The sequence below is a fragment of the Oculina patagonica genome, chromosome 14 (assembly GCF_052425735.1).
Source record: "Oculina patagonica isolate OP01 chromosome 14, crgOcupat, whole genome shotgun sequence".
NCBI classification, from domain to species: Eukaryota; Metazoa; Cnidaria; class Anthozoa; order Scleractinia; family Oculinidae; genus Oculina; species Oculina patagonica.
This window is the reverse complement of record NC_135771.1, coordinates 1,038,499-1,054,477: the sequence shown is the minus strand read 5'-3', so window position 1 is coordinate 1,054,477 and position 15,979 is coordinate 1,038,499. Positions and strand designations below refer to the sequence as shown.

At 39.5% G+C, this 15,979-nt stretch overlaps 3 protein-coding genes across 4 annotated transcripts; 1 reads left to right on the top strand and 2 right to left on the bottom strand.

Annotated features, from left to right (window-relative positions):
* Positions 1–636: 636 nt before the first annotated feature.
* LOC144639448 (uncharacterized) lies at positions 637–7,766 on the bottom strand. The gene is made up of 5 exons (XM_078498778.1): positions 6,588–7,766; positions 5,479–5,576; positions 3,801–4,033; positions 2,438–2,827; positions 637–1,729 (listed from the first exon to the last, which is right to left on the bottom strand). The coding sequence occupies exons 1-5, from the start codon at positions 7,584–7,586 to the stop codon at positions 1,563–1,565; spliced, it is 1,887 nt and encodes a 628-aa protein (XP_078354904.1). The 5' UTR covers positions 7,587–7,766; the 3' UTR covers positions 637–1,562.
* A 72-nt stretch (positions 7,767–7,838) lies between these two features.
* On the top strand, positions 7,839–11,938 carry LOC144639449 (uncharacterized). 2 transcript variants are annotated; one of them, XM_078498779.1, is made up of 2 exons: positions 7,839–7,976; positions 9,158–11,938. In XM_078498779.1, the coding sequence occupies exon 2, from the start codon at positions 9,164–9,166 to the stop codon at positions 10,793–10,795; it is 1,632 nt and encodes a 543-aa protein (XP_078354905.1). In that variant the 5' UTR covers positions 7,839–7,976; positions 9,158–9,163; the 3' UTR covers positions 10,796–11,938. The 2 variants fall into 2 exon arrangements, with proteins under 2 accessions (XP_078354905.1, XP_078354906.1); XM_078498780.1 differs by having other exon boundaries at positions 7,841–7,929.
* Positions 11,939–13,151: 1,213 nt separating this feature from the next.
* LOC144639433 (tachykinin-like peptides receptor 99D) lies at positions 13,152–15,245 on the bottom strand. The gene is made up of 2 exons (XM_078498762.1): positions 15,040–15,245; positions 13,152–14,048 (listed from the first exon to the last, which is right to left on the bottom strand). The coding sequence occupies exons 1-2, from the start codon at positions 15,116–15,118 to the stop codon at positions 13,195–13,197; spliced, it is 933 nt and encodes a 310-aa protein (XP_078354888.1). The 5' UTR covers positions 15,119–15,245; the 3' UTR covers positions 13,152–13,194.
* Between the last annotated feature and the right edge of the window lie 734 nt (positions 15,246–15,979).

Below are 15,979 nucleotides of genomic sequence, written 5' to 3'. Positions count from 1 at the left end.
GGCCTTGGACAGAACTGGACTGGAGAGAAGAAGGTAATTGAGAACTATAATTCATTACCAACAGGCAACCTTCAATTCACACGAACAGTGTGGTTCAGTTGCTTCATGGTTAGGCCGCGAAACGCGAAGTGGCGCCATTTCTAAATCAAGAAGGGACGCCTGAACTGCCTCGTCCCCAGGCGCCGATCGGCCGGTCGCTGAGAAAACGAGGAGCGCAGGGATGGGTGCAGCGCAGAGTCACGCAACGCTAAGCGAACCGCGCACTATTAATCCCACAACGAAAAGCGCGCCTCGCACCACCAAGGAGGAGGACACCTGGGGGCGAGGCAGACGCCTGAGGACGAGATAGCACAATATAAGTAAGGAGGGGAAGGAAGAGCCGCTTGTCCCTCTTAACCGGCGAATCAAATCAACCGTTTTAGACTCTTGTATAACAAAGGGATTTTAAAACGGTTCATTTGATTGGCTGTTTCTTTTTTTAAAATCAGGCAATCACATCATGGGTCCCAGAGCCGCTTGAATTCTCGTGCACAGGCTTCTCCGGCGCGGCTAAGAGGGGAATTATCTTTTCCTACTTTTGCAAATATTCCAAAGCTTATCACATAAGATAAAGATAAGATAAGAACTTTCTTTTATTGTGTGAAATCATAAAACATATATGAGATTCACAGACATTTTATTGTATTGAATTCTCTCGTCTCGGTACATATGCTATACATTTGTATTTACAGAGTTTCGAACATCAACATCTTTTTTGTTTGTTTCACGATAGTTACATTATTTACAAGACGTAAGTGGATATTAAACAGTGAAACTATTTACAATAAATAAGATTAAAACTCTGGACTCTAAAACGGAATTCACATGATTTTGCTACAATATTTAACGTCCATCTTGAGAAATTCGTTGTCCAAAAAAATATCTGACAAGGCGATAAATACTTCTTATTAACCAAATGCGAGGGCCGTACTGGTAGAGTGTTGACCCTACATGTAGGTCTTGATATCGAGAGGATCGGGCGCAGCCAAGTCCAAACACCATCAATATAGTCTCCCATTACTGGCCCGAGCAAGCTTAGTTTATAAAAGAACTATTACACGACTTTGTGATTGAGAAAGGCTGCAGAAGCTCTACCAGGTTTAATACTTAGAAATATTGGATCAGGAATAAAGCATTCTGACTGATTGATTGATTTTGATTGCTTGATTGATTGATTGATAAGATTTTATGACCGTTGACTGATCATCACACAACGTTGTTCCTAGGGAAGTATTGCGTGACAGTGAACAGAAGGACACTGGGGACTTTATAAAACTGGAGTAAACTGAAAAAGCTACATCGTTTGATGTTACACTGGTGAATACATGTTTGTAAGGATAAAGCGGTTGTTTATAGTTTCACTTTTGTGACCACCTCTCAATCAATCCATCCATCAATCAACTTTATTAAAAGAGGGTAACGTCAAACAGTAAAAACCGACAAACCAGCGGCCCTCGGATTACAAATTACAACTAAACTGTTCTTATTAACACACCACACCCAAGACAAAACCTAAATATTTTCTATAGGTGACCTTTGAGTTCATCTATAACATCATCTACACTAACTTTGTTATCTATGGTCGAACAACTTTTTATAGTGTTTTCAATCAACTCTGCTGAGAAGTCCAATTGATTGACCAGGTTATAGTTATTCAGCAGGCGGCGAACATTGTCAGCCTCTATAAGACCTGTAAATAAAAACAAATAATATTTGTTAAGGTGGCTGTTGGTAGCTTACAGCACTTGTGGTTTGATGGGATGATGCCAGCACCCTGTCAACCAATAGCAAAAATGGTACCAAATTTGTTACAAAACCTTGGCCTTGCATTGATTAGAGAAGTATTTTGCTTGGAAACAAAAACACCAGGCTAAGGTTTTGTAACATATTGTCAATCAAATTCGGCACCATCTATGCAATCAGTCTATATCAGTTATTAGTAAAATAAAACGCTGAGCAAAGATAAGACTTGACTCGGGCCTTTTCTCAGAATTTACGGTAATTTGTATGAAATAACAGGGAGAAATGCTATTTTAAACTCAGTTTAAGTTCATTCGATCATCCTGTATTAAGTATAGTTAAGTTTGGAGTGGGGAGAGACATTTATGATTTCATGACATCTAAGGCCCGTCCACACTGACCTGCGTAAATTTGAAAACAGAGAAATTTAAAAATGTTGTGTAAAATGTTTTCCTTCCACATTAACCCAGGTAAATTTTAAAAGCGATACCCACTTTGGAGAGTGTGTTTAAAAAGTATCATTTTCGGTGACCAAAAATCATGGCGATTGGCCTATAAGGCAAAAAAAAAGATGCGTTTCAATTTACCTGGGTCAGTGTGGACCCGGGGTGTGGACAGGGCCTAAAAATAACTGCCATGCAATTAGAATGTTACCCACCTGATCCATCCACGTCATAAAGATACAAAGCATTTGCCAGCTTCATGAACCTCTCAACCTTACTCTCCTGCTCAGTGTAATGCGGGGGATCGTGATCTCTATCTCCGCTGTACAACTTTTCCTTTTGTTTGTGTATAAACTGATTGATTTCTTCTTGTTCATGCTGTATCTTCCGTTTTTGCTCAATCAGCTCATATTGTCTCCTTAACAACTCTTCGTGCCTTTCTTTTAGTTGTCTTGCCTCTTCCATGGCTTCTTTTGACATGACATAATCATCCTCACCCCTCCCATCAGAAATTTGTTTTGGAATTAATGACTTTTGACCATAATAAGGATCTTTCTGCTGTCGATTGTGAATATCGCCTCTCTCCTGTCCGTCCACATGTTTTGCTGCAAAAGTGAAAAGATTCCAGAACATTTAAATAAATTTATTCTATGAATTCAGTGCAGCAGGATCAAAATCATATCTATGATGAATCAGTTGTTTATACTTAGTAACACAAGCATGTCACTGTAAATCCACCTCTCCAAAAAGTAATCCAATAGCACATTAATGATTTTTGCACCGTCCTACAGAACATCATTTTTTTTTACTAAATTCTTGTTAAGATGGTTCATTCAAATTTAAATATGCACTGAGCAGCAAGTCATGGCAGGGCTTATTATAAGATTTGAAGCCTGTAGCTGTGCTTGGGCAGCACCTGTCAGAGAGCAATGTAAGAAGCTGGAACTATCGCCCCTTTATAGGGAAATAAATGAATTTTAGCTGGCTATTCATCACAGACAGAGCAAGGGGTAAAAAGGTAAGGGCAAGTTCTTGCAGCATGTGGGAGGCATGGTGGCCTAATGGTTAGCGCGCTCGACTCTGAGTCGAACGGCCTGGGTTCGAGGCCTGGCCGGGGCGCTGCCTTGTGTTCTTGGGCAAGACACTTTACTCTCACAGTGCCTCTCTCCACCAAGGGGTATAAATGGGTACCGGCGAATTTACTGCTGGGGGGTAACCCTGCGATGGACTAGCATCCCATCCAGGGGGGAGTAGCAATACTCCTAGTCGCTTAATGCTACGGAAACCGAGATAAGCTCTAGCTGTATGGGCCTCATGGCTCAGAGACAGACTTTACCTAGATGGGTTGCTAGTGTGTCACAGGATTACCGCCAGCATCAAGTTAAACTGTATCCATTTATGCAGAGTTAAGTACCTTGCCCAAGAACATAACACAGACCCTGGCCAGGACATGAACCCAAAGCACTCATTAGGGAATCCAGCAACCATGCCTCCCTAGGGTCAAGTTCTGGCTTAATAGCTAAAAATAGTGATGGCTGTATTAATCCTTTGACACAAATGATTCAAAACTCTATTTACCAAAATATCTTTGTTGTTCCTCAAATGTGTCCCTTTGGTTCAGTGTACTGTCTGGGGACCCACGTCTTTTCTCTCTGCTGACTCCCTTAAGAGGCTGCCTTGTTTCCCACACTGGCCTGGAAGGAGGAGTTTCTAGACCATGCCCACCGTCTCTGCTTAAATTACGACTTGAAGAAACACTTGGTGGGGGCAGAGGCAAGGCTCGCTCGACAAATGAAATGAATTCCTTCCAGCTGAGAAGAAATAATAATAATAATAATTTATTTCTAGTGAATTACATTCAAAATCTCAATGCCCTTACAAGTAAAAATATTTAAAATTACAATAGGATAAAATACTAAATTCTTAAAATCTAAAGTTCATTAAAAATACTAAAATAGAAATATGTCAGAATGGTTACTTAGGGCTGCCAATAATTTTTTTCACTTGAAAGGACATATGCCCTACTAAGACACCATCTTGGTCGGTCAAAACAAAATTGTGGTCGGACACCACCAAAAACAAAAGGTTGAATTTTACCACTTACAAGTTATCACTTATGATTTATGATCAAAAATTGTCCGGACATCATGTCTTTTTTGGTTTTCCCCGCCCCCCCCCCCTAATTATAGCAAATAACCCAACACTTTGGGAAAATTAAATTCGACCACAACTTCGGATTTCATCGGACTGTTAAAAAAAAAAAAAAAAAAACAAAACACCCCCCCCCCACCCCCAACACACCAAAAAAAAAAAAACCCCCCCCCCCCGTTTGCAGGCCTGGTTACTACATGTTTCATGACTGCATTACTTCGGCAAATATCACCAGTATAATAGAAAAGAAATCAGCACATAGAGAGAAATGTGTGTACTGCACACCTCATTATTGATGATAAATTTTGTCATAATATGTCAAAGTAGCCATGGATCTGCAAGGCTAAAGGATAGCAATGGCATACAACAGATGTGTGATGGTATCATCTGTGTCCACTCCAGGTACTTTTATCGAAGGAAAAAAACTAGCCAGTGGGTGTGCAAAAAAATTGACTGTTATTGTAAAATTGAAACGTTGACTTCAAACTAAAATTCCATACTTTATTATCCCTCCTTTTGTTTGCTTTAAAAGAAAGGTCGTTAAAAAAATGCATTAGGATTAAAGGTTCCAATAGACTTCTTGAGCTTTGTTTATTAGTTGTCTCACTTCAGTCCATGTGATGTTACCCTTGAGAACTTTCCCTTTCAAACAACATTCAAACAAATTCATGCGGAAATGAATGAAGATTTAAATACCAGATAGACAAAGAAGCAATTCCCTGGTGAGTATTACATGACCTAAAATGGGTAATTTACACACTGTATGTAGCTAAAGAAGTCTATTGTTTCAACTCCTAACAAACTGGCAATTTAAATTAAACCTACAGTGTAGGTAATCTACAAGGACAAAATCAAAATTGAATAACACAGGAACCCATGAAAATGACCTAAAAATAGGGTCGATGGGTCTATGTAATACAGTAACATAAAAGCACAATAAGAACTAATTAAAAGTTTGAGCAAAAGTTTTTTTCTTTACTAGTTCAGCTTGAGGAGCAACTTAAGTGACCACCCAAACAATAAAAATAAAATCTGCAGAACGAACGCTTGAAACAGAATAAATATTACCCTCATCAATGGATTCTGCTATTGCTAGTCTACCTACCTCACTTTTCCAGAGTTATGTCTGTCAAGTCTGTTGATAATCATATCCAACAAGGAGTTGTTAAATGGAATGTGTTGTCGCAGACACATTGTCTTTAACTGAACAAAGAAAGAGAAACATTGTCAGCCCTTAACAGGTATTGAAACATGTGAGGGGGGAGAGGGGTACTCAGCCTTATCAGTGACAGGGAGGTGCTTATGAACAAAAAAAAAAAATTAACCCAAAAGGTTTTAAGAAAAGAACCCAAAAAAGTATAGTGGCCCAAAACTCAACCCCAAAAGAGACCAATTTTTCTAAGCATTTAAGTTGCCATGACATGTTATTTGCATGAATTGATTTCAACTTGTTAATGAAATGAATTACAATGTGGAAGGATACAGTTTTTATAAACTCCAAAACAAGTCCATTGCTACATCTTCCTGTCAAAAATAACTCCACCAAAAATGTTTCAGCCAATAAATTCCTCAGCCACAATTTTTAAACCCAAAAAAGGTTCTTGCACCTCCCTTTTGATAAATATCAGTTACCTGTGTATATTGCCCCACCCCTTCTACCATGGGTTTTGGTTTTCAGGGCCCCACCCTGAAAACCACCTCTTTGTGACGTGGGCTCCCTGCTAAAATATCTTTATTATTATTATTATTATTATTATTATTATTATTATTATTATTATTATTATTATATATGCTCTGTCTAATAAGAGCTTGGAAGTAGACGTACATGTAAGTATCGTTACAACATAAAAAGCCAGATTAAACAGGCTGATGTGATTGATTTGCCCTGGTTTATTGCGGTTTCAGTGAAATGAGAACTCTGAAATGCAAAATCCAACTAACGATTGTGTTTTCGCTGCCGTCAATCATAATTATGGCAACAGCCAACAAACCATGAAAAACAAAAAACAAAAAAATCACAACTAATAGACTTGACCTTTTGACCTGATTGAAGTGAACTTCTGTTTCCCGTGAGGTCCGCTAGGATGATTGACGGCAGCAAAAAGCATAAACTGTTGGTTGAAGATTTAAGTGTTCACATTTAACTGAAAACCACAATAACAAAAAGTTTATAAAATTTTGTTATAAAAAATTAAAATCCTAAAATTTGTATACCTTCTGAGAGGATATAAATTCTGCTTTGGCCACATCTTGTTCCTCTAAAGCTCTTCTTAAACTGTGAACGTGTTGCTGAGCGTAATCAACTTCCTTAAGAATTTCTTCCATTTGTAACAAAATTGCAGTATCTTGCTTGTCCTGAAAAGCTTTTTTCACTGCTATCGAACTCTGTCGACCTTTCTGCGAACCATCAGCTCGTGGTGATATTTGATTTGGCTTTAATGGCAAGTTGTGTTCCCTGGGGGATTTATTTGACAATTTCTGCTGAAGTCTGTCACCTGGGGTGGATGATAAATCAAGCTGTGGGATTTGAAATTCTCTTGTTGCAACTGGCTGCACGGCGTTGCTCAGAAACTTTAAAAGTTGTTCATAATTCACCCAGTTTGGTCTGTGAGCTGACATGAAAACAGACAAAAGCTCATTCAAAAGATCGCCTCTTACTGGTATTTGCAGCCTAAAAAATTCTCTCTCAATTTGCTCCGCAGCAACAAAGCCCGACAGAGTCGAATCGTAGCCTGCAAAGCTAATATAAGCATCTTTTAGTCTCAAAGTGTCAAATCCCAAGAGAACTGCATTTAGTCTCACGGCCAAAGATTTGGTCTTTTCTTCAACATTGACACCAGAAGTTCTTTTGATAGGAGGCAAAACTGCAGGTGAACTTGGAGAAGAGAACCTCCTTAAACCTTCCGCGGAGTTATAACTTTCATCATCAGGATTTTCCAGCGATTTTAAAAGTTTTCTCGGAGGTGTATCACCTCTGTTTACCCACGGAGGAACAGAAGCCGCAGAAGATTTTGCCGAGCTTACACTTGACAAAACTGAAGAGTTTCCTCCATGTTGTTGAGTCTGAAAGTTCGTTCCTGGCTCATTAGCTTTCTTTGCCTGATTCAAGGGGTTTCCATATTTATCAACTTCGATTTCAACTCGTTTTCCACCGACAATTTTCACATCAAGCAAAGGTTGATCGTCTCGTCCAAACGGTGCAAGGCCAGCCATGTTGGATTTTCTTCATCCATATTGGATATTTCCCAAAAATAATCTCTCCCCAGTCGAGAAAATAATTGAATTTTCATCCATTATTAAATACAAGGACATGAAAACACAGAAACACACAGAGTTCTCTCCGAAAGAAGTAAAACACGGTTCAGTTCGTCGTTGCCAAGGTAAAAGCGAACTTTTCAGTGTTGCTTACATCACGGTGTAAGTCCAAGCATCGGGCCGAAAGATTCGAGTGAATCTGGGGACGAGAAGAAAGTGACCCGGAAGTGTAAAAGTTGTGGTGAAAACAGAACGGCGGCTTCCATGGCCTCCAAAATTTGAACTGGTACTAACTAGAATTGTAAGTGTATATGTTAAAGACGAAAAATAAGATCTGCCATATCTAAGGTAAGTATTTAACTGAAAGAAATCTTGGAATCCCAAATTAGTTTCCCGAAAATTTCTCAAAGACCTCACTACCTCCCCGTAACTCAAATCCTGCTCTCGATCCTGCTCGAATCAAGTCAGTTTCCATTTTCTTCCTCCCCCTTTCTCGAAACAGTTTTTGTTTTTCTTTGCATGTTTGAGAAATCGGGATTGGACTGAAGACAACGTATTGCCTAAGAATTATTTATTATCAATATCTATGCTAGGCAGTAATTGACATGATTAAAAGTTTATACTTTCGCTTTCAGGCAAGGAAATCTAAAATTATCGGGAAAACAGTAACATTTAATTTTTACGATGTACAACAAATGCGATGAGACAACATGATGGCATGGCAATAAGAAGGCTCTTTTACAGAAAATCAGGCGTAGATGAGTTTGAAACTTAAAAATATTTTTCAAATTCAGTGCATTTATAAGCAGGCCGGAAAACACTTTTTGTCGCGTCAGCGTTTAAAATTTCTTCAAAGCTTCTCGGTCGAATGAATCGCAATGAAGTTTTTCTGTATTGAGGGTTGAAAAATTCGCAAGAACAAAGAAGAAAATTACATATGTCACCCCAGCAGTAGTGTATTAATGTAATTATAATATGATATAAAATCAGTGAAAGTTTCAGTTTCTCTTTCACTGGTAAAAAATACCCAAACCCACCCCCCCCCCCCCACCCCCTCCTGAGAAGTAAACTGATCCACTCCTTACACCTCAGTTTATATTCCACATTATTATTCCACCATTGCGCCATTTTACCATATTAGGGCAAAAGAACGAGCAAAATATGCAACGTTTTTACAAAGTAGAACAGGGCAAAAGTACGGGCGGACAAACTTACAGAATACTGGCCCAAACAAAGTGGAAAAATTAGAGGAATAATAAATCCCTTATTCCATGGTTTAACATATAATACGAGCGGACATTTAGCTCATTGCTCGTAAAATATCTGCGCGTATTATATGTTAAATCATCGAATAAAGCGTATTTAATTTCTTCAATTGATTATTCAAGTTCAGAGTAAAAATCATTTTAATACGTTGCCTCGTGGAGGTCATTTCATGAAACTGAATGCCCTATTAAGAAAGAAAACAAGCCGGCAGTAAACTTCATGTGGCTGATTTTTTTTTATCGTTTTCTTTTTTTACATGTTAGATACAAATGGCTGAAAGTCAAAGTAATGCTTTCACAATCGAACCAACGGTGAACGTCTACACAATCGAACACACGGTGAACGTCTTACGTTTGAAATTAGGTGATGCACGTGACTCCTCGCAGAAACCTGATTATGACAGGAAACTTGACGAGATAAATGACTGGGTGAAAGAGCAGAAGAAAAAAGAAAAAGATAAAGCAGATCAAATACCCGTTGAAAAAGTTGGCAAAGTTCTCAAAGCCACAACAAATACTGTAGAAAAGTTCGAAAGTGGAGATCCCCTGGATATCATAATAGGTGTTTTAGACATCATCTCGAGTGCAGGAAACCTGGTTGGTAAACCTTATGGCCCTGTTATTGGAACACTCATTAGCATTATTAGTGCGATTCTCACAAAAAGCAAACCCAGGCAGCCAAGTGTGCTGGACCAGCTGGCAAAAGCTGTGCACGATGAACTGGTTCACTTCAACAAAAGGTTACAAGACCAGAAATACGACGGCCTTAAACGGCGTGTGTCAGACCAGGAATCCCAGCTGCAGATGATGAAACCTGGAGAGAAACTGGACGATCCCAACTTATGGAATGACTTTGTTCAATTAATGGGTGAGCTGGCCAACAGATTCGATTCACCGCTGCCTTTTAAGCACGAAGCAAACTTGACAAAAGATCCTGACGTGGCAGATTTCGTGACAGCTGTGGTGACCTACTGCGAGGCTTATTGTTGTTTCATGGCTCTTCTCACAGCTGCTAAAGGAAAGTTTGCAGAGCTGGGGAGTGCGTATAAAGAAGACGAAAACGCTGTTGATCGGAAGATCAGCTGTCAAAGAGAGGATGCACAAGAGAAACTTTCTTTCTTGTCAGATGAGAAATACTTGACATTTCTTGGAATGCTTCCGTATGAGGGTGGAAAACTGACGAAGATTGTCGCTTTAAGCAAAAACATGCGCGGTAAAAGTCTGGTAGAAGCAGTCAGAAGCAGCTTAGGTTTGCCAGAAATGCAGGGTTTGGACCGAGTGGAAGCTGCTGCAGCTAAAGTAGCTCGTCAGTCGGTGAAGGTGAAGGCAGGTGGGCACCAAGTCCCTCCAGGAGGTTTCTTTAAATGGTTGTACTTATCATTAAAGTCACCATTTTGGGTTCAGTTCATTAATGAGACTGATTTCCCTATGAAGATTATTTTAGGCAGAGAGGGTTGGAACAAATGCAACCTAGCATTTCAACAAGACGTTAAGCCTCGTGCATCTTTCCAGGATGGAGTTCATTTCCGGAATATTCTTTCACCTATGTTCTCAACAGGCGGATACATCATTATTTATTTAAATGGAGTCCCAAGCCCCAATACAGAACCGCCGGCACGACAGGCAAGAGTCATCGAGTTTGCTTTGTCATTTGTCATTTTTCCTTTTGTTATGCCTCCAAAAATTAACATCCAAGACAAAACAAGTGATGAGTTTACCCGTGGCCTGGACACATACAACAACATGAAGTGTGGTGAAGCCAAGACTCTGTACTGGTTTGAAAATGGAAAGCACTTCATGGCGAGAGGGGAAATCGTTCCTTTAACAGTTGCTAACAGGTTGTGGCGCTTTGTCATTCAGGACTTTGATCCTTGTTCTATGCAAGATACCTTAACTGCTTGAAGCAATATATGACTAACATGGTAATGACTTACACAGAAATCACAAGTGGAACTGAGTGTAAAGTTTCGGAAAAGTAAGAAGCAAAACCAGGAATGGACTCTTCAGGGCCGTAACTAGCAAGAGGCAAGACGAGGCCCTTGCCTCGTCTAGATTTTAACCCAAAATTAAACAAAATATGTTTTGTTGGGAGAATAATCCCAAATTAATCAAGATTGATTTTCCTCAAGGAACACCTCATGAACAGAATATCAAAGAAAAACTTTCAGAGCTTCTAGATTTCAAGATTTTCTGTATGGCATGCCCCGAAACCCCCTAGCAAGATCTTGCCTCGTCTACGGCAAAGGTCTGGTTACCGCCCTGCTCATAAATGTAACTGTGATTTTAAGTAATAGCAAGAATTAGTCATTAGAGCGGTTTTCACTTGAGTGTCGAAAGTAAATTGCGTTTGCTTTGGTTTTGCATTTCTACGCATAGTGATTGGCTTAAAAATCTCGCGCCACTTTCTCAGCCAATCAGGAGTAAAACCAAAACCAATCATGACTCGCTCGCGCACGTTTTCCCGCGCTTCGTGCCGGCTTCATGTATTTGCTTCGAGTTTTAATTGGTTCACTGGATTGTCTGTGTCCTTTGTGATTGGCCAGAGTAATTACTTTGGTTTTGGTTTTACGATACTCAATTGAAAACTGCTCTAACTCAGATAAATATCTTTGTTTTTGGTTGCCATATAAAGGAATGTTAGACTATTTATTGTTACAATAGTAAACGTATTGTTATTGGCCCTTTTCCCAAATAATAGTTTACTGATATAGCTGTGATTGTCTGGGTGAGTGCAGGAGGCCCTAAATCTATTGTTAGAACACCAAATAACCAAATGTAGTGTAAGTTAATGACGTTTGTATGTCTTTCTGGACTGCCAGAATGTATCAACATTATTCGATATCCGAGACATGCATTAATGAAACTAAATCTATGTACTACCAGGAAATGCGGTAGACATATAAGTACAGCTCAAACATTGTATCATAGAACTGTGTCAGGAACTTAAAAGCCTTATTCACATTTGCGACCGATATAACTATTCTATATAATAATCCACAAGGGATGGAAATGATTGTCAGAAAATTTAAATTAAATCCTTAAAAAGACCAATCTGGGCGTGGCTCATGCTTTATCTAAGGTTGATCAGTCAAGAATGCCAGCACATTATGTAAAAAAGACCTTGACGGCTAAAAATATTAGCGTTCTGCCCTGAACATCCCAAATGAGAGCAAAATCCTTAATTTATACCCCTAAATGAGACGATAGTCCTATTATCCCAGCTGGTACGAACTATTGGAAAGGTTTGTACCATTTGTTTATTTCAGGGGCAGGGAGAGAAAACTCGCGCATTTTTCGTAGGTGTTTTCTACGGTTTCGGTTTGGTCGTCTAAAAACGAGTTTTATGTTTTCAAGCTATTTTTTCTCGTAAATAAATAAGAAATTTGAAAAGGGTTTGCTTTTGTAGTATTCACCGTTATGAATAAGTCGACAAATTAAGAGAAACATATCTAGCGTGCGGCTTCCCACGTAGACTACTGCATGGATAGTGACTACTGGCGTCGTCTGTCTTTTCTTTAGGGTCCGAGGTGTGCGCGGTTATACCAGTAACGCAAGCAAACCGGCGATCCGTTATCCGATCGCACGCGCACTCCTGTCTCGCTCAAATCCTTTTTCGCGTCTTAAACACCTCGCACTCCCATACTAACCTGGAAATTTCGAGAGAAAATCAGACTACAAGCAGTCTACCCCCACACAAGTCTACGTTCTATTGGCTCGTTGCGCACGCTATCCTCCCGAAGGAAAGATTGTGTGGCGAGAGAACACTCGGTAAACGTCTTACGTTAGAAGATAGGTGATGCACGATCTTTTCCACTTTTATTTACCATTAGAAAAAGTTCAATACATCTTATAAGTTGATATTAAATCTCATACAATTGATAGCGTATTTCAATAAATGCAACTCGACTCCTTGCAGTAACCTGGTTAGATAGACGGAGCAGAAGCAAATTGAAAAAGACAAAGTAGACCATTGAAATACCTGTTGAAGAAGTGAGCAAAGTTCCTAAAGCCACACTAAATAGCATAGAAAAGTTCAAAACTTTAAATTAAGAGCGTACATTTTCTGCCCTCCGAGGACTAAAGAACTACCCCAGCGAAAAAACTGCCTGGTAATGCATTGTCACAAATCGTTTTCGTACACACTGGACACTGTTAAAGACATTGTGGGAAATATGATGAGTACGATGCCCCCCCCCCCCCCCCCACTATCAAAACGTTTCGCTGCCTCTGTTAAGTCTGATCACCGCTGGGTTCCACAAAACTGCTTTATAGTTACATGTACAAAGTAAAGTAACATGTAATTACAAGATTTGTTCCGTAATAGTAAGATTCTTAAAGCTAAGCAAAATACACTCGTTACCATTTTGCATCTCAAAATTAATCTTTCCTATCTGGTAAGTCCGCCAATACTCGTCGTTGGTTTTGCGTCTTTGTAATAGATTTTTAACTGGAGCGAAAAGTAACAGAATTCCATGTTTGATTTGTCTGTTAGCAAAGCAGTAAACCCAGGGATTGATGCTGGAGTTTGACATAGCCAGCACTATGGTAAAATAATGAAAAGGTGTTTCTAAAGTAGTTATATTATAAGCCGATAAGGCATAGTACAGCTGATTTGGCAGCCAACAAAGAATTAGCAAAATAACTACAATGCTACACATGCGGACAAGTTTTCGTTTTGTTCTTGCGTTTCTTTTCCCTGTTTCTCGAAGTTGGGATCTTTTTAACACCAAGTAAATGTGTACAAGTGTTAAACAAGCTACTGCAGATGGGGTAAAGAAAGTTAAGAGGGGGTATAGAGTAATGAGTAGCTCCCGATGAAAGAATTCCCAACTCCAGATGCACTGATTTGTTGGCGAGATTATAACTCTTCCAAATGGAAGGAAGCCCACACTACCAAAACCAAGAAACCAAATAAGCACAAGATAGGCGTAAATGCGCTTCTTCTTGAAGTTTAACTTGTACTTGAGTGGGCTAACGATTGAGTACCACCGCTCTAAGGACATTGCCGCTACTGTGAAGACGGACACTTTACTCAGAGCGTACACGAAGTATTGGGAAAACACCAAGCGACAAAAGAACTCTTCTGCGGCACCGGTGAGGACTGGGAAGGAGTCACTGTCTATGACCAGTGTTGGAGTGGCCAGGATACAAATACCTGCATAGTGAAAGGACGTTAGCGTTAGCAAAGATCTTACAGTGTACTGCAAGAAAGAGTATATAGCGTTTCCTGCCTGAAATGTGTTAGTCCGGTGCATAAAAACCGGTTTACACTTTACAATTTGTTGGCCCGATTTAATCCAAGCAAATTTACACGCTGCGATTCGTCGGCAAGCTTTTCTGACTTTTCTTTGCCTATTCAAATTGAAAGGATGAAAATCGGCCCGATTTCTAAAATCTGTAACATTGCAACAGATTTTTGAGAAATCGGGCCGATTTTTAAATGCGCACTTATTTTCTTATCAAATCTGGGCCAAATAAGGCTGACAACTCGTAGCGTGTAAACTGGCCTTAAACTGGAGCCATGTTTTTTTATATTTCTTTTTAATTTTATTATACTTTCTATTGTATTGCATTTTGTTCATTTTGTGTAAGGAACTGCATGCTTGCTACTGAAAATTTCATAAGGTGATCTTTTAATTAAATTATAAAAATGACCTCTGTGGGGTGGTCAAAATAAACGCTTCTCATTCTCAAGCGAGTTAACTTTGAGATCGCCGCAACTATTTAACAATTAGACTACGAGAGACAGTAAGCAAGTAGGCAAGGAAGCAAGAAGACAAACAAGCAACAAGCATGGAGACAAGAAGAAAGAAAGCAAGCTGGTGGGATTCGGCTGAATTTCTAGTAATAATTATCTCTAGTAATAATAATGAGGCTCTACCAGGGGTTTCGGAGAAGAACATGGCCATTAAGCTTTTGGGAACATGGGAACAAAAGGAAAGTAAAACTGGGAACACAGAAACAAAAGCATATTTTAGGGAAAATGAAACACCAAAAATCAAAGAAATACTTTTAGGGGACGCGGAAACACAAAGAAAATTTTGTTGGGAACGAGAACATGAACCCCCTGGTAGGGCCTCAATAATTATTACTAGAAACTCAGTACTTACTATTGAACTAGTAAATGAAGAACTTGTAATTTTTACCTGTCAGCATGTCAGTTATGGCCAAACTGAACAAAAAAATGTTGTAAGCAGATCTAAGGATCTCGGCTCTATTTCGCATGATGACAATGCAAACCAGACCGTTGCCTAGTAAAGCTAGCAGAGAAATTCCACCAAGAAAGACTTGAACAACGCGGAAAGAAGACTGCTGAGACGAAATTGCAGCTGTTCTGGTCCAGTTAGCGGTAGAGTTTACTTCATGGACGCCTTCAGCATACATTATACTGAGGACTTTTAAACTGATAAACACAAAAATTGGAAAACAGCAATATAAAATTACATTGTGGGTAGTAGTTTCCAAATCTTTTTGTATGAGTCTCCTATACAAACTGATAATTGAAATCCAGCTTCATGCCAATTAACGTGTTTGGACAATTTTGACCACCTTCAGTTTTTAATAATGCCTACGAGATACTCTTCATATCTGATATGAGACATCATTGATGAAAAAGGACTTATTTTGCGTCAAAGATACACACTTGTATAATAGGAGTTGTGGCACTAATTGTGAAAACTCGCTCGGACTCGCCTGGCTCGCCTGGCTCGCCAGCCTCGCCTCGCTCCTTGTCACAATTTGTGTCCACAACTCCTATTATACAAGTGTGCGCGGAACGCAAGACGCCTTTCTTACCCCACTCGCGAAACGAGTTGCAAAAAAGGCGTTGGCGGCACCTCTAACGGCCCGCAGCAACAGAGAGCGCCACCTGTGTGCTAGATTTATTTTTCAATTGAACAAATATTTTTCTTTAGTATATGCAACAGATGGCTGCCGCAAGATATTCGTCAGAAGTTTTGCAAGCTATGATGGAGGAAAACCTCCGTGAATTTCAAAGAAACCCCCAAAGAAATTTGTCTTTTTTATTGGAACACAACGATTTTAACGAATGGCTCCGTGTATGGAAAATGAACATACCGGAAGCTA